Below are 21,972 nucleotides of genomic sequence, written 5' to 3'. Positions count from 1 at the left end.
TCCAAGACATGCGGCCGCAGATCAGATGAAACGACAACAAAGTCGTTAATTGAACTACGGCCTAGGGTGTCCTGGTGCCAAGAGCATATATGGACACCCTTATGCTTGAACATGGTGTTTGTGATGGACAATCCATGATGAGCACAGAAGTCCAACAACAGAACACCACTCGAGTTCAGATCAGGTGGGCTTTTCCTCCCAACCACGCCCCTCCAGGTCCGACTGTCATTGCCCATGTGAGCGTTGAAGTCCCCCAGCAAAACGAGGGAGTTCCCAGGAGGGGCACTCTCCAGTACCCCTTCCAAGGACTCCAAAATGGGTGGGTTATCTGAACTGCTGTTTGGCGCATAAGCACAAACAACAGTCAGAACCCGTCCCCCCACACAATTGCGGGGTTCACCGGGGAGAACCCCAACGTACAGGCACCGAGATGGGGGGGCAACAAGTATGCCCACCCCAGCTCGGCGCCTCTCACTCTGTAGTTGCCCCCGGCAGAGAATGTCCAGCCCCTCTCAAGGAGACTGGTTTCAGAGCCAGAGCCATGTGTCGAGGTGAGCCCGACTATCTCTAGTCGGAACCTCTCAACATCGCGCACGAGCTCAGGCTCCTTCCCCACCAGAGAGGTGTCATTCCACGTCCCAAGAGCCAGCTTCTGCAGCCGAGGATCAGAACGCCACCCATTGCACAACGCACCCGACCCCTTTGGCCCTTCCCATAGGTGGTGAGCCCATCGGATGGGGGACCCATGTCACCTCTTCGGGGCTGAGCCCGGCCAGGCTCATGAAAAAAGTTTAAAACAAAAAATACAAAATTGGAGAACAGCAGGAGAATTCAGCAGGGTAGCTCCATAGTTAAGTTTCATTGCGAACGTTTGGTGTCTGTGTAAAGATTAGAAACATTTTCCTAGTGCAACTACTATTGCAACCGGTACCATGTCTCATTTATTGGTGGTTGAATAATGGGGGCAAAAAAATATACATTTTTGCGCCTCGCCCAAAATGTTTTCTACATAAATACAATAAAACACCATGAAAACTCTTGAAAACCTAGAAGCTGTGTTTTGGAATAATTTAGCCAAACGTGCCCAAAACTGTGACAAAGGTGTTTTTCACCGCATAAAATGGAATCTTGTCAAATAAAAAGGGCTTATTTCTATTGTAAGACTGCTTCTGCATATGACACAGGCTTGGCTCATAACATTTACCCCATGAATCACCAAAATATACCACTGTACACTACATAACGTCAATAAATAAAGACAAAATAAGCCAAAATATACCATTTTGTCTCCAAATGAATAACTTTATTGAAACACAGACAAACAAAAACCAATGAAAACATGTATGCAAAAAGACTTATCGATATTTTTTTAAATTGAAACCTTACTGAAAACAAATATCAGTTGAATCAACTCCAAAACAGTGGTCAAGCTGCGTTGAATCATTCCCACATAAACAAGCCTGCAGCCTCTTTGTTCTAGTGAAGAAGTGGGCCTGGGGGATTATGTCAGGATATCCAGTGGTTTGATTACTTCTTGTAAGCTATCTGTCAGTAGGTGATTTATCCAGTGCATTTCACATAATTCAGCCTGATTTGCTTTGTCAGAAACTCCAGAACACTCAGGTGGAGGCCTCTACAATCGCCTGAATCATAGACTACTTGACAAACAGTCCACAGTTTATGAGATTGAAGGGTTGTGTGTCTAACCAGGTAGTCAGCAGCACATGAGCATCACAGGGACTGTATTCTCACCATTACTTATCACTATTTACACCTCAGACTTCTAATACAAGACAGACTGATGATTCTGCAGTCGCTGGATGCATCAGAGATGGACACGAAGCTGAGTACAGGGAGCTGGTGGACCGCTTTGTGGCATGGTTTGTAAACATTCATCTCATTCTGAATGTGGATACAACAAAGGAGATAGTTGGAGATTTCAGGAGAAATGGGAATTGTACCAACACGATTACCATACTGGGAGAAGAAGTGGTGGAGTAAATACCTCAGTGTTCACCTGGACAACAAACTGGACTGGAGACGCAACTGTGAAGCTGTCTATAAGAAGAGACAGAGCAGACTGTACTTGCTGAGGAAGCTTTGTTCTTTCAGGGTTTGCAGCAAGATGCTGCAAGTCTTCTATAAGTCTGTTGTGAAGAGTGTGATCTCCTTTGCCATCATCTGCTGGAGTAGCAGCATCAGAGCAACTGACTTAAAGAAGCTCAACAAGAGCTCTGTTCTAGGGACTCTTCTAGAACCTCTGAAGGTGACTATGCAAAGAAGGACTCTTCATAAAAAGAACATTATTGACAACCCTAAGCATCCTCTTAATCAGTGGTATGTTCAGTCAGAGGCTTCTCCAGAAACACTGAAAGACCGAGCTCTACAGGAGATCCTTCCTCCCTTCAGTCATCAGCATCTACGTGTTGAAAAATAAAACTGTATATAATTTCCCTTTAGGATCTCTTTTAATCTGAATTTGAATGAGCCACTGGGACTGTTATTTGTTCATTTTGCTCAACTTCATGAAAGATTTAAACTGCTGAATCATCCTTTTCATTTCTACTACATATTAGTGACAAATATTCTCTTGGACGTTAGGAAACATCCAGACACTAACATCTGATTTAGGAGACTATGCAGTGCCAGAATTTCCCTTTTTGGTAGAAAATTAATATTTCCAACAAAAGAAAAAAAAAAAAATGAGAACATTGTGTTTTTGAAACACAGGAGAACAACTTCTTATTCGGAAGGGATGTTAAGTAAAGATTTTTCAGTGCAACAGCTTTTTTGGGAAAAACTGTAACATGAGACCTAACATGGTCAGTAGCTGTGGAGTAAAGAACAGTACACTTGTCCAGAGCACAGAAATCAGCAAAACTCTTCAGAGAAAGACAGTATTATGTTCTTAGAGCTAAAATCAGAAAGTATGAAAAGAATCACATAATGGTAACTCTCTCAGGTGAAATGTTTGCCGCTGAGCCAACTGGCTCCAGACGCCGGCCCTTGTAAGGACTGGTGTCCTGACCCTTGCGAATCTGGTGAAGTTTGTGGCCTACACAGGGGAGCAACATTAGAACCTTTCCCAGTATGACACAGACAGGCAGAGCCAGGGACACCACAAAGCTGGGGGGCAGGTAGAAGCGGTAGGCATCCTCATCAAAGGCCCGTTTCCAGCCAAAGAGCAGGCCATGGAAAGTAGCGATGAGAAGGGCGATGTAACCCAGAGTGGACTACAGGAAAAAGAACAATAAAACTCATGATGAAAACTAAAAAACGGCTCTGTCTGTCAATCTGTACATTGAGATGGGTTTGTTTTGGGATCAGGTTCACATTGTTTTTACAATTCTGTTGTGTGTGTTTTTTTACTCAGGGCAATACCTGCTGAGAGTTAATAAATGACTGGACCATTTCAGAACAAAATACAAGTCTTACCTCCAATATTCTCTTATCTATTCTCATTATTTCTAATGAGGTAATTAATAAAGTTAATCAGTTTTCAAACTAATAAAAAACAGCTTTTAGCTGATATTTAAATGGCAATTCATGTTAAGAAATTAAAGATGACTATTGATAAATATTAGATTGAATGATAATTATCAAATTTTCATGTAATAATTTGGGTATAGGGACTAATTTACAGTGATGCAGAGGTAGAGGGGACCTAGATGTTGGAGATTTGACGGGGAAACATAATATTTCAGTCATCAGAGTCATTGCCTCTAACTTGAGTTGAATAACTTGAGACTAGACTTGGAAAAGAATATTTGTGAATATTTGTGGTGGATAATGTTTCACTGAAGCTAGCATACCATGCATGGGTAGCATTGGTATCCAAAAAGTGGTAAGCCTCATAAACAGTGTGTCATTAATTGTAGCAGCTGTTTGACCAATTCGTTATACAGGAAACAGCTTCTCAGGCTCCATCTGAATACCCTTAATTATAACTCCTAACTCCGGCTCTTTGAACTTTCATGGGGTCAACAGTAAGAACCCTATCGTGGGTAGGAAAGGAGCCATTTTCAGACAACCTTTAACTCTGACGTCATTGCATAATGGAAACGCATATGGATGATGCGAGTCAAATTCGGGCCTACAACCTTCCGAAAATGAACTACAAAGTGCGTACTCTCTTCTCTCTGGATATTTTCATTGATTTCCATGAGGTGGGCTGTACTCATATGTCAGGCAAAGGATTGTGGGATGCCTTATAGCTCATTAGCGCCAGATAGTGTTAAGGCAATAAAGTCTGTTTAAAAGGAGTGGGGATACCTGCAGTAATTCTGACCTAAACTGAAAAGTGCTTACTCTGATGCAGACTCTGAGCCCTGACTGTCAGTAAACTGTCTGATAATGATAATTATTGATGAGTGAGAACAATCTGAAATAACGGACAGTCTTATCTGCAGGGATCATGATTAACCTGGCAAAAATAACTTAATCCTCATCCCTTGAAGGAGGAAGCAGTCTGGTCATCTGACCATTCTCACATAAATGAATGCAAAGTGTTTTAAACTGTGAAATATAATTTTTTAAATAAAGTTTTTAACATTGTTTTTAGTAAAAAATTAAAGGGACATGAAACGAAACATGAACAGAAGGACAAATGCCCTTTCTGATGTAAGTGATTATCCTTAAATATATAAAGTATATCTATTAGCTTTTTATTTATCCATTTTGATTAATAAAGAATTAATCTTTGTGTTTTGATTAGATATCACAGATTCAGTGGACACAAGTCTTATCCATCTCTTGAGAAACAAGTTTGTACCTGGATAAAGCTGAATTCCCGCCAGTTGAGAGAGTTACTGATAGAAGGAATGGAGGTGATAGCCAGGAGGCACATGAGTCCAAAACTCATGATTCCAAAGGAAACATACATCTCCACCCGCCACACTTCCTCCTCGTTCCATGAATTTTCCACATTAGCATTAATCTGTTGGAAAATGTTGAGATTTTATTCATCATGTATGGCTTATAGTTTTCACAGGTGAGTTAGCAAATTGAACATCAGAGATATGAATGAGATGTCTTAGAATCGAAACAATACTAAAGACAGAAACCAGCTCGGACACGGTCTGTACAGCTATTCTTTACCTGATAATTCAGAATGGTCCATAGTGGTTTGAGCACACTTTAAGGTTCTGATTGAGACTCCTGAACTTATCAAAACACCTCACATTCCTGTACTTTATTGATATTTTTTATATAAATTATGAGATAACATTTACAACCTCTTGGTTCATCTTATTTGTTTTCTGGCTGATCTAAGGCCAACATGTCCTTTTGGATCCTCCCTTAGTTACGCAGCAATGAGGGGCTTCCATTTTGGGTCAGGAATCAGGGAGACTTTTAATCATGTTACGTGAGTGGTTACATAACCACAAATGCTTTAAGCAATGCTATTAACTTTTTGTAGATTTTTAGCCCAAATGCTTTTGAGACTACGATCTAAATGTGCAATTCCTGTTCCTTTCATCACCTTGTCTGTTCTTCCTGAAACTTTCTCCATCCTGATCCCTGACCTGATCATTTATATTTTCCCTACACTAGAGCTTTGGACTTTTTTGACACAGCCATCTTCTGTGGGTGTTTTTGCTTGCTCAGAACACATTTCTTGCTATTTTGCTATGATGTGAGATTACACTATGTACGGTGCTGTGATGTAACTTTTTTGTAATTTGGTATAAAATTACTAACCTGACAACAGCCAGCTGCATGTATCGCTCCGCCTAGCTCCACTCACATACATCTGGGACACGGCTCATTGAAAGTGATTTCCCCAAGCAAATTTTTGGTCTGGCCAATCAGGACGCAGGGCGGGTGTTTCATGGATGTGACGTAGTGGAGAAGCCACCGTGAGATTCCAACAACAATGGCGGCTCGCATCGAGGAAGCAAGCGTTAGCATTGATGCTGCTATTTCTTCCGTGTTATTTCTTCCGTGTTGTCCAATCTACTTGATATTGTTTCATTAAAAGAACATCAGAGAACGGCTCTGAAGGCTTTTGTTGGTGGAAACCATGTTTTCGCCCTTCTCCCGACCGGATTTGGCAAGTTTTGTTTTCCGGGGCGCGTACGCGGACGCGCTCCGGACCGGTTAGCGGTTAGCGCGAACCATATTGGGAGGCCTTTAGTCCTCGACGCGGTCGGCCCGGGATCGACTCCGACCCGCGGCGCTTTGCCGCCTGTCTTCCCCCCTCTTCTTAGCTTCGGTGTGACCACTACAGTGTTTCCCGCAGGAATTTGCTTATGCGAGGCGGACCGACTTGCGGAGCGGGGGTGGGGGGGGGGGGGGGGGGGGTGGATGACTTTTTCTCCGCGGACCGGCTCGCGGAGCGGGGGGGTGGACGACACGTTTTCCGCGGACCGGCTCGCGGAGCAGGGGGGGGTGGACGACACGTTTTCCGCGGTCGCCTCGCCAAAATAGCGCTGCGGGAAACCCTGCACTACAGCCGCAAACACATAAAAAAAAAAAAAAAAAAGGTGTTTTTTTTCCGGCGTCGGTCTCATCAGCGTCACGGGTTAGCTTCGGTGTGACTGGTTGAAATAGCACGTCGATAAAGATGACAGACAAGTGGCTTATCCAATCATATGCAAGGAGTTTTGATAAGGCCCAGCCTTCAGTAAAGGCAATTCCTATGGCCGTGTCCCAGATGTATGTGAGTGGAGCTAGGCGGAGCGATACATGCAGCTGGCTGTTGTCAGGTTATAAAATTACATGATCGAGCTAAAAAAAAGATGATGATGATATGATATAAAAATCTCTCGTAGCATCCTCGCTCTGCATATCCTCCTTTACTACATCCATTAGCTTCCACTGTGGTCTACCTGCTCTCCTCCTCGGCAGCTGCACTTTTAACATTGTTAGTCCATTATATCCACCAGCCTTGTCTCTCTAACTTTAGCAGCAGTTCCACCCACCCTACACGGCTTGCCCAGCTCCGTTCTTCGTTTGTTTTTCAACTGCCCTAGAAATTCCTGGGAAAGGGAAATGCCTGCCCCCCCACCCCACCCAAACTCCTGTTTGCAACATTGACACTAAAGAAATCTGCGATATATGGTAAATGATAAAAAAATATATAAATTAAAAAAATCTTTCTAGAGAGAGAGAGAGAGAGAGAGAGAGAGAGAGAGAGAGAGAGATTTCGCACTGACTCCCAGGCTGTGGGCTTGCGCGTCGGTCACCGAACAAAGCAAGAGACAGAAGCACGCAACTTTTATTTGTTTTTTGCAGACCCAGATCAGCCTCCCTGTTCGACCTGATACAGGGAGGCTGATCTAGGTTTGCCACTCTCGGTCTGCTGGCTGGCTGTTGAAGCCACTGAGCATGACTATCAACCCAAAACCAACTTCATTGCGTCCTCACAGAACAATCGGGTGCTTTCACGTAAATTTGCCAAACTTTTGGTAGATTTGTTTCCAGGCGCTTTTTTTAATAAAAAAATGTTGCGAGAGGGTTTAAAAAGATCAACATTGCTCTCTATGGAGGCACAAGATGAAGCTGTTTTTTTTTTAAGATGAAGCTACTTTTATACCCCATAGCGGCAGGGCTACTGATGTCACTACATCAAAATTACATCAGGTCAACCAAAAGCAATGTTAATTCTCAATTGAATGCAAGACCACTGTTTAACCCAGGGAGGGTGCCACACTGACGATTTTAGACACAACAGCAGGAGTTTAACAAATAAGCACTCATTTTTCAAAATAATGATCAGGATATGTAGACAGTATTATAAGACAACCATGTTAACAGCTTATTGGGGGTTAGTTACCCTTTAATTATTTGGTGAATTAATCATTTTAATATACTGATTCTAGTGATTCAGTTTACTCAAAAGAACGGTAGTGCCCATCACTACTGATTGGCAGAATATGAATACAACTTGTCTGCCTTTATTTGTTTGACCGCCATCTCCTTGGTGCCTCTTACTGGACCGGAGTGTGACTGCAGTTTTTCATCACTACAGCCCATACGTCATTGGGTTGATTTACATAAATGACCCCTAGCTAATGGAAACAGAAAAACCCAAAAGCCTCAGGCTTTAGTTTACCGGGGTAAAAAAAAGCCTTGGGCTTTCAATAGAAAAGGGGTTAACGATGGAAAAGACTAATGGTTAGTTATAACAAACACTTGATGGCAGTTGTCTGGTGGAACAAGCAGTTATTAGGTTTAGGGAGGAATTAAATTTTCACATTTGACCAGGTTGGATTGGATAGTTTTGCCCTTTATAAGTGCCATGATTTTCAAACTTCTTTATGTGGGAAATGTGTAAGGTAGCAAAAACTTTTTCACAACACTGCACCTAAACTTATCCAATACTTTATGCAACTTCACTATTCCACCAGCCTTCCTGTCACTCACACACCCATTATCCATTATCGTTTACTAAGAATAGCATTTTAGTTCTCATGGTGTCCAACACAGAGTTCTCATTTATATCGTCCACACATTTCAAATACTATTTGCATGAAATTTGATATAAGGCCCTGCTAAGTGAAATCCAGAAGATTTAGACAAAATATACTTATTTTCTTAAGTAAAGTTCACTTTACATTACCATCTTTTCATTACTAACCTGCTGGTAGGCAGTGTTGAGCAGCAGGTACCTCTCAGATCTTCTCAATGGCAGACAAAGGCTGTAGAGAACGTGGACAGCAGCCAGGAAAAAGCTGATCAGACCTAACTGCTTCCTGCTTTGCAGCCAGCCTTCCAACCAGTGAGGGAACTGCTTGTACTTGGTTCCACTGTACAACTGGTGTGCAGCCGCCATTTGGCCAGCCAAGTACACTAGGGCCAAGAGAGTGATAGCAACACTGGGCAACGTATGATTCACTATCTCTATGGGAATCTTGTAGAAGTCACTCTGCTTGTGTTTCACATATGGGTGGATTATATCACGTGCAAAAGAGTAACCAAAAAAGAAGATGGAGAGGGCAACAGCAGCAAGGACGGGGCCTTTCCAACCAGGGAATAACTGGATAGGGATATTCTCGATGTAACGGGACAAAGAGAGGGGGCCCATATCCACGGGGTGGAAGTTGAGTTGACGTGCCAATTCCATCACCAGCTGACGAGCCTCTATCGAGTCACTGCAGATAAACACCTATCAGAGCCAGGGTCAGAGTGAGAAATACTGGTCAAAGGTGAAGAAAGAAGGCAAAGAGGGGAGATGGTTAAAAATATATGATAGTGATCTAGTTTTTAACCAAGCTGCCTCTGAGATCTAGGCATTACACTTTTCCTTGAGCTTAGGAGCTTTGCTGTCACCATCAATTCAATTCAGTTTATTTATATAACCCCAATTCACAGTACATCTTCTCAAGGCAATTAATAAAAAAGGTAAATTCATTCCTACCAGACAAATTCTAATATGAATGTATATGCATCCAACTGATCCTTTTAATCCTTTTAAAACTGCTGTTAAGTTTAGTTTAGTATTCAAATTGTTTACAAAGATTTCTGTCTAGGAAAACTCAAGTCACTAGATTGCATCAGGTCAATGACTTGCAACAGTCACTCCTGGATGTGTAATGAATGAGAGCTCTGGGAACCCTATATTCGGACCAGACACAATGTAATGTTTTAAAAGGTTTATTTTAAAACAGGTGATGGACTTATCCAGATGATGAAGGCAGGGACAAAACAAAAACAACCTAAAACAGGGCAAACTAAGATTTCAGGCAGACGTCTCAGAGGGCGTCCCAGACGTAGATCTTCGGAAGCAGACCTCGGCATAGTAGTGGGCGGCCTGGAGGCTGTCCACTGCAGAGCAGGATCTCTAGTAGGTGTCCTAGAGATCGCCGACTACGGAGTGTAGTTCTTGGAGGTCGGCGGCGGCGGAGGGGAGTTCTAGGAGGCTGTTGACGATCGTGCAGGGCTCTTGTCTCAGACAAGAACATTGTATGAGTGACCTGTATCTGGTCTGGAACTTGGCGACAGGCATGGCTTGGAGCTTAGCGTCAGACATGACCTGGAGCAAGGGGTCTGATGTGTCCAGAAGCTTGCCTCACAGTAGCTCTGGTAACAAGATCCCATGCAGCTCAGACAACAAGATCCCTTGCAGCTGCTTAAGGTCCTTGTAGTAACTGTGTGGCCCTGAATGCTTGGCGTCTCAATGAGACCCTGAATGTTGAGATAGTTGGGTGAGCTCTCGGCAAACCTCAGCGGCAGCCAGCAAGCCCACCTGAGCACCCTCATCGAGCATCTCTGGTGCACATGCTGGAGACAGGTCCCCCTGGACCCTCTTCTCGACAAACTCTGGTGCATTGACTGGAGGTTGATCCACCTGGAGCTAAGGCGTCCACCGGACCCGCAGTGACGAGAGCACCAGCCGAGGTGTCCATCAGACCCTTGGAGTTTGGAACAGAATCTGAGGACTCCTCTGGGAAAGAAACGGCATTATGAGGCTCTGAGGTGTCTTCTAGACCCTCCATGACATGAACAGGATCTGAAGCATCCTTCATGATGTGAACAGGATCTGAGGTGTGAATGTTATGATTATTAGGATGGCCCTTAGTGGTTGATTTCAGAGTGGCGGTTGATGACCTGTGGTAATAGAAGGCCTTTAATGCTCCTCTATACTCCTCTTCCAGATTTCTTATTTTCATCTCTAGTACTGGTGAATATTTTTTAAGTCTCTTTCAGTCTCTTAATCAGTGGAACAAAATATAAAATTTTGTCCTTCAGCATAACATATGTGGCATCCAAGTAATCGGATATTGGTATAGGCCTTAAAAAAACTGTATCAGTTGATCTCTAAAAAGGTTTATTTTAAAACAGGTGATGGACTTGATCAGGTGTTGCAGGGAGGGACAGATTTGACTGGGCCATGCAGCCAAAGGATGACTTGACCAGGTGTGTAGGCTGAGACAGACTTGACCATAAGCAGCCGACATGTTGCCAGCATGTACAGAGTGAGAAGCAGAATCCCCAGGAACAACCTTTTTTATGATTTATTTATTTATGATTTAAACACAACAATTAACACAATATATGGACATCCATGTTATACCATGAAACAGTAAGTTGAATAATAAACCCGAACCAATAGAACACAAAACAAAAGCCACAGATAACACAAATGACACAAAAACCCAGCAAATATTTCCATAAGTAAGTGGATAAGAAGTAAATAACTAAATAATAAACACAGAAGAACAAAGGGTGTGCAACATTATAATTAGAGAATGAGGGGGATCACCACTCATGGGGTCACATCGAGGATGTCTCAATGACATAGCGGTGACCAGATTTTTGAAAATGTGACTTCAGAGCCTTTGAGAGAATACCTAAGTTTTTTTCCAATTTCATGAAAGAAAGGGCATGTTTTATCCAGCAAGAATGTGTGGATGGGAGAGGATTCTTCCAATGCAGTATAATATGTCTAGCCAGTAGTGTGAGGAAGGCTACAAAGTCAGCACGATGGGGTGACAGTAAATGTTTTTTGGGGAGGACCCAAAATAAAGCAGTGAGTGGAGAAGACTATACTGTGGTCGAGGTGACTACAGAAAGTGAGTCAAAAACAGATTTCCCAAATTGGGATAGAAAGGGACAGGTCCAAAACATATGACTGAGAGTGGCTGGGCCCAAACCACACTTCACACAACTTGAATACATGTCTGGAAAGATTCGAGCCAGTTTACTTTTGAACCAGTGTACTCTATGGACTACTTTACACTAGATAATTCTGTGTCAGCCACAGACTAATGAAGAGTGAATGCGTTTTAGAATAGTTTACCACATTTCATCATCAATCTCAATATTAAGGTCGTTAGACCAAGTAACGTGAAGCTGGCTAGACCCTGAAGTCGAATTGGACATTAGAAGGTTGTATATTTATGATATCGTACCCTTTGGAGTGGGACTGATTTCTAACAGTCTATCAGCCATAGTGGAAGCAGGGATTATCTGAAAACTAGGTAAACGGTAACAAATAAAATCCCTAAATTGGATAAATCTAAAAAAGTGGACACCTGGCATGTAAAACTTTGAGGATTATTGAGTTTATGAAGCAAAGGTTCCATCTAAGTATAGGCCTTTCACAGAAAAAAGGCCATGGCTTTCCCACACTGAGAAAGTCTTATCAATGAGTGAAGGTGGAAATAGAGGATTAGAGTGTATTGTCGATAGGGCTGGACGATCTAGAAAAAAAGCTTATCAATAAAAATAAAATGCATATTGATCGATATCGATAATTATTGAAAATATTTAAAACCATATTTTATGTGCAGCTCTGCCTGAACGTTTTATGATATTGCTAAATGATTTAATTTTAATAAAGAACACAAACACAGAATTCCAATTAAATCTTTATTTAACCAACTTTTTTAACCATAAAAAAGTTGGTTCTTTTAAAGAAGAATAACTTATCTTATTTTGGGACCATTTCCTCCGCCGCTCCTTGCTGCGACATATTCACATGCTCTGTGTTGTGGTTTGAGAGGGCGGCGCTTTGTGACGGCGTGCCTGGCTTCGCGATTACGATTGGTCGAGAGGAAGTAGTGACTGTAGCATCAACTAATATGATAGGCTGAAAGGAGGGAAAAAAAACTGTTTTTTCCTATCGCGCCACACGTCTATCGATCGATATATATTGTTATTGAATTATCGTCCAGCCCAATTGTCGATAAAAGAGGTATTCTTTGGATCCCAAAATGTTGTGGTTCTGCCATGTGCGGCGCCCGGGGAGCAATCTGGGGTTAAGGGTCTTGCTCAGGGACCCAGAGTGCAGGCGCTGGGGATCGAACCGGGTACTTGCATCCTTCTCTGAGTGCAAGCGCGCTGCTCTAACCACTGAGCCAACACTCCCGAAAGTGAAAAGTGTTGTCAGCGTAGGCCGGAGAACCCAGTTCTACCGCTTGGGAGGCGGGAGCAATAACCACATGACTACCGGGGCCACAGTGTAACATACAGGGGATGTTGCTAGGGGAAGGCATAAAAGAGAGTACAAAGAGCTAGAGCTACATGAGGCCTTCTCTATTAGTTGACCTATATCAGATTATCACTATCGAGATTACCTGTATCAAAACCTGTTATACCCTATTTTATATACTTTCTGTAAGGGAGAGAAGGGGGCGGGGGGTGGGAGTTGGGGGTAAACTCTTTCATTGTTAGTACCTTGTTTCACTAAATTAATCTTTGTATTAATTTCACTTCATGGATGAGGTGTAATATGTATCTGTTATACTCAAGATCCCACAAATAAATCATAAATATAAAAAAAAAGAAGTCAGGCAGTAATTATTGCAGACTCGTGGATCTTTATCTTTCTTTAGGATAAGGGAAATAGTCGTTTGCCTCATTGTGAGTGGTCCCTAAACTGATTGTTGATCGCGTGTGGATTAATGGAAGTCCCATTAGATATGTTCTCTTTAACAGTGTGCTAGAGAAACTTTCTGCCAAATCTAATGCACAAAAATTTAGCTGGACTTGTCACCGAACTCATAACTATAATGTGTTTTTAATAATGCCACAGCAGCGACAGAGGTAAGAGTGTCAAATTCTGCCTTTTTTATCAACAAACCTTTTATAAGGTCTGGGGATTGCGGACTCTGCACATTTTGTTTGCAGGTCAGATATAGCAGTAGATAGGGCAAGACTTTTTTGTGCGGTTGTTTTTCTAAGATATGCTGAGTAAGCTTTTATCTACCCCCATAAATATGCCTTACATGTCTCCTAAACTGTTGCTACGGAAACATCTAGAGTGACATTAGTTAAAACAAACAGGTATAAGCAGTCATTAATAGTTTTGACCAAATCAGGATCATTAAATAAGATTTAATTAAAACACCATGGAGACCGTGAAGTAGGTCTGCCCGGGCGAGAGAGATCCAAAGTGACAGGAGAATGGTCTGAGATTATGATGGGATTATAACAACATGACCAAACCAAGGAAAGCACTTTGTTATCCAAAAGAAAGAAGTCGATTCTAAAGAAAGTAGAATGCACTGGAGAAAAAAAGCTAAATTTTCTGATAATAATGAAATGATGCCAAACATCTGAGACTGCGTATTGCTGCATAAATGTATGTGGACAGTTGTCTGCATGGTCAATGGCTTCGCAGTAATCCCTTATACTGAGCATGCATCTATTTAAGATATTACTAGGCACGTTATTAGGTGTATAGCCACTTTATTTGACTTTTTTTTATTTATACATCAGTAGCTCACTCACGTTCCTTAATGAGGAGTGAATGCTGCTTGTCAAGAATTGATGCAATCTATTGGGTTTTGTTAGATAGGAAACCTTTTTTGACCAGTCTGTATGTCTTGAGATGATGTGTATCATGAATTGGCACTATATAAATAAAATTTTATTGAATTGACAGATTATCACATCCTGCTGGCATATTAGTTAATATTTTGGCATCTTACACTTTGTTTATGCTGAGTTTGTTAGCAAATAAAGCCTTTCGTGTTTAATTTTAATGACAGAGGAAGTACCACAATGTGCATGCGCAGCAGGGGATAAAACAAGGAAGCGGCTACCAGCTATTAGGATCTCTGAGCGAAACAATGCAGAATGGTCCAAGATCCAGTGAAAAACAACAACAACAAGAATTTATGATTCCAACAGGGAAAAGACTGGAGTGTCGGTGGGAATACATTATGACTGTTGGTGTTCACTGAAGCGGACCCTAAACCTACCGATTGCTCAGATGTGACCGCAGAGTTGATTGACGTGAGTACATTTTCTGATATGAGGCTCTTAAAGTTACTTAATTTCAGTGTATTCAATTAATAACAATTGGTCATCGATCACGCTGAGCTGCCGCTTTACTGCGAGGCATTGTAGAAGGTCAGGCTTGGTCAGGCATTATTCAAAAGTATTTTATGAATTAAGTAAACTCTCCTGATCAGTGGTCTGATCAGGGGAGACGGCATTCATCCCACTTTGGATGGTGCAGCTCTTCTTTCTAGGAATCTGGCCGGATTTATTAGTTCTCCTAAATGCTGACAATCCAGGGTCCAGACCAGGAAGCAGAGCCGTAGTTTAACACACCTCTCTGCAGCTTCTCTACTGTTACCCACCCATTACCCTATTGAGACGGTGGCTTTCCCACGGCCAAAACTTAACAGATCAAAAACTGATCAAGGAACAAATCATAAAAATCTAATACAAATCCATACGGATCACTTTGAACCAAAAAATAAAAGAATTAAATGTGGTCTATTAAATATAAGGTCTCTCCCTCCAAAGACTTTGCTAGGTATTGAATTGATTTCTGATAATCAGATTGATTTGTTTTGTCTCACAGAAACCTGGCTACAAGAGGACTACGTTAGTATAAATGAGTCAACCCCCTCCAGTTATTCAAATTTCCACATTCCCAGATCTGTGGGAAGAGGAGGAGGAGTGGCAACTATCTTTCAGTCTGATTTATTAATTAGTCCCAGGCCAACTAATAATTACAGTTCTTTTGAACATTTAACCCTTAGTTTCCCTCATCCAAACTGCAAAGCGATAAAACCTCTTCTGTTTGTTGTTTTGTATCGTCCACCAGGCCCTTACACTCAGTTTTTGGATCAGTTGTCAGATTTCTTATCTGATTTGGTGTTAGATACTGATAAGGTTATTATAGTGGGTGAATTTTAACATCCACGTTGACACTGAAAGTGATTCCCTTAGTGTAGCCTTTAAAACTATCTTAGATTCAATTGGTTTTGCTCAAAATGTGCATAAACCGACGCACTCTCGGCTCCATACTTTAGACCTTGTTCTGACATATGGCATTGATTGTGAAGAAGTAACAGTATTCTCTCACAACACTGTCCTGTCGGATCATTTTTTAATAACATTTGAGTCAAATCTAGGGAAAGTCTATTGTTGTATAGCAAGACCCTACGGAGAGTTAGAGCAGCATATTTTTCATCATTAATTGAGGGGAATAAAAATAATCCTAGATTTCTCTTTAGTACAGTTGCTAAACTTACCCAGAGCCACAGCTCCGTTGATCCATCCATTCCCTTAGCTCTTAGTAGTAACGATTTTATGGGATTCTTCATAAATAAAATTGATGTCATTAAAAATAAAATATTTGGCATCCTCCCAAACATGATTACCTCGTCCTCAGTAATTGAGGCAGCATTGGAGGAATCTTTAGAACCTGCGCAGTGTTTGAACTGTTTAGAAGCAGTAGAGCTTTCTGAGCTATCTAAAATTTTAGCTTCATCTAAACCTTCTACCTGTATGTTAGACCCAATCCCAACCAAGTTGTTTAAGGACATATTCCCTTTGATCAGTGGCCCTATTTTAGACATGATTAATCTATCCTTAGTAAATGGATATGTACCACAGCTTTTTAAAGTAGCTGTTATTAAACCTTTACTTAAGAAACCTTCTCTTGATCAAGATGAGTTAGTAAACTACAGACCTATATCTTATCTTCTTTTCTTATCTAAAATTCTTGAGAAAGTAGTTGCTAATCAACTTTGTGAACATTTACAAAGCAATGACCTACTTCAGGAGTTTCAGTCAGGCTTCAGAGCTCATCATAGCACTGAAACAGCTCTGGTGAAGGTCACTAATGATATTCTCATGGCCTCAGATAATGGACTTGTGTCTGTACTTGTCCTGTTAGATCTCAGTGCTGCATTTGATCACAATATTCTCCTACAAAGACTTGAACATACTGTAGGGATTAAGGGGAAAGCATTAGGCTGGTTTAAATCTTATCTATCGGACAGATTCCAATTTGTTCATGTTAATAATAAATCTTCCTCAAACTCTAGGGTCACCTGTGGAGTACCACAGGGTTCAGTCCTTGGACCAATTCTCTTTTAAAATTATCAGACAGCATGGGATTAATTTCCACTGTTATGATGATGATACTCAGCTATATTTATCCATAAATCCTGATGAATCCAATCAGTTACTTCGACTGCAGTCATGTCTTGATGACATCAAAAGCTGGATGACTTTAAATTTCCTGCATCTAAATTCTGACAAGACCGAAGTTGTAATCTTTGGGCCAGTGTCCTCAAAAAATAAACTTCTTAACCAATCACTTAATCTGGATGGCATTAACTTGGCCTCTGGTAATAAAGTAAAAAATCTTGGTGTTATTTTTGACCAAGACATGTCATTTAAACCCCATATTAAACAGGTTTCCAGAGTTTCATTTTTTCACCTCCAGAATATCACCAAAATTAGAAACATTCTGTCCAGGAGTGATGTTGAAAAACTGGTCCATGCATTTGTTACTTCAAGGCTGGACTATTGTAATTCTTTACTATCAGGAAGTCCACAAAATGCAGTTCAAAGCCTTCAGCTGATCCAAAATGCTGCAGCAAGAGTTCTGATGAAAATCAACAAGTGGGATCATATTTCTCCAATTTTAGCTTCCCTTCATTGGCTTCCTGTTAAATCAAAAATAGAATTTAAAATTCTTCTTCTAAGGTATAAAGTCCTTAATAATCAAGCTCCATCATATATCAGAGCTCTGATTACCCGTATGTTCCTAACAGAGCACTTCGCTCTCAGACTGCAGGTCTGCTGGTGGTTCCTAGAGTCTGTAAAAGTAGAATGGGGGGCAGATCCTTTAGCTATCAGGCTCCTCTCCTGTGGAACCAACTCATAGTTTTGGTCCGTGAGGCAGACACTCTGTCTACTTTTAAGACTAATCTTAAAACTTTCCTTTTTGACAAAACTTATAACTAGAGTGGCTCATGTTACTCTGAGCTATCTTTATAGTTTTACTGCTATAGGCTTAGGCTACTGGAGGATATCAGGATCTAATTTTCTCACTCTATAGAGTTCTACTGTTCTTCAATTATGCATTATGTGTTGTCATTTCTGCTTTAACTTTCTGTTCTCTCTCTTTTATCTTCATAGTAGGTACACCTGGTCTGGCGTTCTGTTAACTGTGACATCATCCAGAGAAGACAGATCACCTGCTATTACCATCTAATGTAGAACAGATTACTAGATCAATGTGTGCTTCTGTGCTTTTTTGTCTCTCTTGTGTCTCTGCTCTGTTTTCTGTAATCCCCAGTCGGTCGAGGCAGATGACCATTCATACTGAGCCCGGTTCTGCCGGAGGTTTTCCTTCCCGGTAATGGGGACTTTTTCTTCCCACGGTCGCTTCATGCTTGCTCAATATGAGGGATTGCTGCAAAGCCATGTACAATGCAGACGACTCTCCCTGTGGCTCTACGGTTCCCCAGGAGTGAATGCTGCTTGTCGGGACTTTGATGCAATCAACTGGTTTCCTTATATAGGACATTTTTGACCAATCTGTATAATCTGACCCAATCTGTATAATATGATTGAACTTGACTTTGTAAAGTGCCTTGAGATGACATGTTTCATGATTTGGCGTTATATAAATAAAATTGAATTGAATTGAATTAAACCAGCACTTTGATAGTTCAGCAAGACTGCCGGTAGATGGCACCACATCTGTTTATATCTGGTCATCGCACCCAGTGCTAGGACTATTTTTATCCACAAAAAGGACCATCAAGACATTATCAGGATGGAGGCTTGGTTTATATAACTTTATTTTGTCATGATCAAACATTTTTTTTGCTTTTTTATAAGCATATAACGTTGCTATATACCTTTAATCTATTTCCCAATGAAATAGATTAAAGCTTGTAGTTTATCTATTTCCCAATGAAATAGATTAAAGCTTGTAGTTGTAATGTGCCAAAATCCGGTGTGGACGAGGATCAGTTTTACCTGGGTGCTGGAATCTTTTGGATGGCTTTGCTGCATGGCCCAAGCTGAGATGACATTGAAGCCTTTAACCACGTCAGAGTCTGGCAGCAGTGAAGCCAGATACTCAGCATTAGATTCTGGATACTGGTTGACTCTCCGATTGTTACTCACATCAACAATGACCTTCCCTGAAAAGAACAACAACAGACAAACACTTCCTATCTTGCTTAAAATATAAACCTATATGTATGCTTACTTACTAATTACACAATTTAACCTAGTTTGTGGTTCCCAGCAAATAACTAAGTCAGCTCATTATTAATATCTGCATTAATCTATTCACTTGAAGGAAATGTGAAGGGAACAGGAAACACTGCTAGTTATTGCTCTGTTACTTCGCTCTGTGTTAATGGATGACTAAATCCTGGGACCTGCTATGTTGGAATCACATTAATTAATTAAAACTACATTATGCGACCTAAATGTTTGTTAACTTATCATGTTTACGTTTTATTTGGAATGACTTGGTGACATACTGGCACATTTTAAACGGAGTTCAGTAATGACTAAGAGACTTGACAGAGATTTGACATTTGTGTTCTGCACACTTGGTGGTTTTGTGTTGACAGTTTACAATTTTTTATAATATTTTGCACAGTGATCAAATGCATAATAAGTGTAAAAAACTGTATTAGATGAAAACATTTCTTGTCTATTCTTCACTATTAACTATTCCCGTGCCAAAAACTAATAGCTAACTTTGTCCCAAAGAGTTGCTGTTGTCCACATTTGGTGGATGTGGTCAATAACTATAAAAACCTAATGACAAATTAAAAAGAACATGATCTTAGAATAATCCATGTTGAGAAAATGCCTTATTATTAGCATTTCTCAGCCTCTCACTCAGGGCAGTCAAACTTTTTTACAGTAGCAGGCCACACACTATCGGGTAGGAGGGTGCACTTATGCCGGTGCCCGAGACCCGGAGGGGAGAATTTTGAAAAATAGAGTCTCCCTCATGTATTTTGGAAGCTTTCAAGACAGGTGATTATTTAAAGAATAGAGTCAGAGTGCATGTTTTAAATTGAATAAAAAGCAAAAAATGTGAATGATCAATTCTTCAAAAACAACCTTTGTTTTTTATTTTTATTCTTAAAACATTATTTTTTTCACATGATGTTCTCATCATGTTTTAACAAGGTAAGGTAATCTCCATTTGCATAAAGTTAGTTTAATTTGAATTACTAGCACTACATAAAACAGATCAGACTAGGTGAGGTCTATTCATCTTAATATTATTATTCACAGTTCTGTTCTAAAAACGATCGTAACATTTCTTCACGAACAAAGTCAAATTCTTATGATAAAAATACAGGGTTGGAATTTGAAATTGAATTTACATGTTGAATTTATTTCAGTCAAATTGCTCTTTCGAAATCTTCTATCAGTTTAATTTCACTTGCACTCATCACACACACGATATCATATCATCGGGGAGGATTCTAGAGACGAACACAAAATGCATCGCCTGGAAAACCTTGATAATTTGCTGCTGTAATATTATATTATATGTAATATTATAGATTTTTCAGAATAAAAAGCTAACAGATGTGCATAATCAAAAAATATCAGAAATACGATTATAGAGCATTCAGTATTGTAAGAAAGCCCACGCTGTTTCTGGATAAATACATTACTGTATGAGTTAAGTTCTATTCCGTTTTATGCCTCTTTCCTTGTAAGTTTGAAATGTCCCATCCTCCTGAATGCACCATAGCTTTCTGTCGCTTGCGAAGGCATCACACTGGTCAATGAACGCTGTGCTGTGTAGATGCATGTTTGATCTTCTGCTTAAGACAAAGCTTTGCAGTTTCAAAACTCACCTAGGCTCTCACGGTTTATTGTTGTGTGTGAATGACAAGAGACCACAACAAATAAATCAGCCGTACCTCGGATAAAAACTTTGGATTTAATGTTGTTCATAACACCCGTAGCCCTGCGACAGACTGGTGACCTGTCCAGGGTGAACCCCACCTCTCGCCCGATGAACGCTGGAGATAGACCCCCGCAACCCCATGAGGGATTAAGCGGATCAGAAAATGGATGGATGGATGGATAACACCCATAATTTTGTAAACGAATCTGCCAAATAACAACAGTTTAATAAAACGCTTTGATATCATTAATTTAAGAACAAGTAACTGCGTTGGTCACATTTTAATCCGTTTTCTTCGTTAATATTCAGTTGTACAGAGCGAGGTGCGCTCCCGCCACAGAGGATGCATATCTCGGCAGGGATGCACTTTTCGGCATAACACCGATCTGTGTTTTGATCGGAAAAGTAGCATCTTGGTTGGAACAAGGAACCCAATCACTCGTTAATGTTGCTCTCAGTGGAGACAGATGCAAAGGTATTTTTTTGGGATGTATAATCAGGGAAATGTAGGCGGCGGCAAGAGCTGCTATAGACGACGATTTGTCACCGTTGACCAGCTACTTTTGACTGCCCTGCTAACTGTTTGCACGTCAAAGCTGAACAAACTGAATTTCTATGTCTCCCTCTCTAATAACACATAAGAAACTAAACTTGTCACATCCTATTACAAGATCTTAGAACAAACGGAGAGTAAATGAGCCATTTTTTCCAAAATTCTTTTCTGGAGAGTATCAAGTGAAAGAAAAGCAAAGTTTGTGGCTGTGTCATCTGTACCTGCCATGATATGCTTCAGGTCCCATAATACAGAGTAGTGCTCGCGATGGATAGCCAGGAACACAATGTTAGATTTCCTGATGGCATCTTCATAGTGTGACACATCCACCACATGGGGAAAGGAATGAGATGCCAGTTTGGGACGGCGGCTGCCCACCACCACCTTGAAGCCACAACGAAGTAGGCGGAAGGTGATGCCCTTGGAGAAGTCACCTGATCCAAGGACAGCCACTGTGGTAGGAACCGGGCAGGAAGGTCCTGAATCTGCTGGTGTGTTGCCAATACCACAGTGGAACACACAGGCTGGGGGGTGACTGAGGTGTGAGGAAGAGGCTGTGAGGAACACAGGACTCCTGGTGCACCCCTTCATAGAGACTGAGTCCATCCTTTCTTTCCGTCACTTTCTCTTTTACTTTTCTGTTTAGAAGCTGTTCAGTGAACCTATGGAAGAGAACAGAGGAATGATTTTAAAACTGCTTTATTTCACAAGTATATTGTAAGTAGCCAAGAGTTTGCTAATTACCCTAATAAATCAATAACTAAAATAGAACTCTAGCATCAACAGCAAAGGCTCAAGCAGCAAAAGGCCTATTGTA

General features: G+C 40.9%; 1 protein-coding gene across 7 annotated transcripts in view; it reads right to left on the bottom strand.

The window, feature by feature from the left end:
• Nucleotides 1–1,276: 1,276 nt before the first annotated feature.
• The window catches only part of steap2 (STEAP family member 2, metalloreductase), a 52,893-nt gene continuing 32,197 nt past the window's right edge, over nt 1,277–21,972 (bottom strand). For 6 of the 7 annotated variants that reach the window (XM_036125470.1, XM_036125474.1, XM_036125471.1 and 3 more), the window contains 5 exons: nt 21,377–21,817; nt 18,688–18,854; nt 8,582–9,109; nt 4,772–4,936; nt 1,277–3,233 (listed from right to left, as the gene is read on the bottom strand). In XM_036125470.1, coding sequence (XP_035981363.1) covers nt 2,940–3,233; nt 4,772–4,936; nt 8,582–9,109; nt 18,688–18,854; nt 21,377–21,761 — 1,539 coding nt within the window. In that variant the 5' untranslated portion in view covers nt 21,762–21,817 and the 3' untranslated portion in view covers nt 1,277–2,939. The remainder of the gene's footprint in view (nt 3,234–4,771; nt 4,937–8,581; nt 9,110–18,687; nt 18,855–21,376; nt 21,818–21,972) is intronic. The other variant, XM_036125476.1, reaches the window with a different exon arrangement.

The sequence above is a fragment of the Fundulus heteroclitus genome, chromosome 21, assembly GCF_011125445.2.
Source record: "Fundulus heteroclitus isolate FHET01 chromosome 21, MU-UCD_Fhet_4.1, whole genome shotgun sequence".
In the NCBI taxonomy this organism is placed as follows: Eukaryota; Metazoa; Chordata; class Actinopteri; order Cyprinodontiformes; family Fundulidae; genus Fundulus; species Fundulus heteroclitus.
This window is presented reverse-complemented; position numbering and strand designations above follow the sequence as displayed.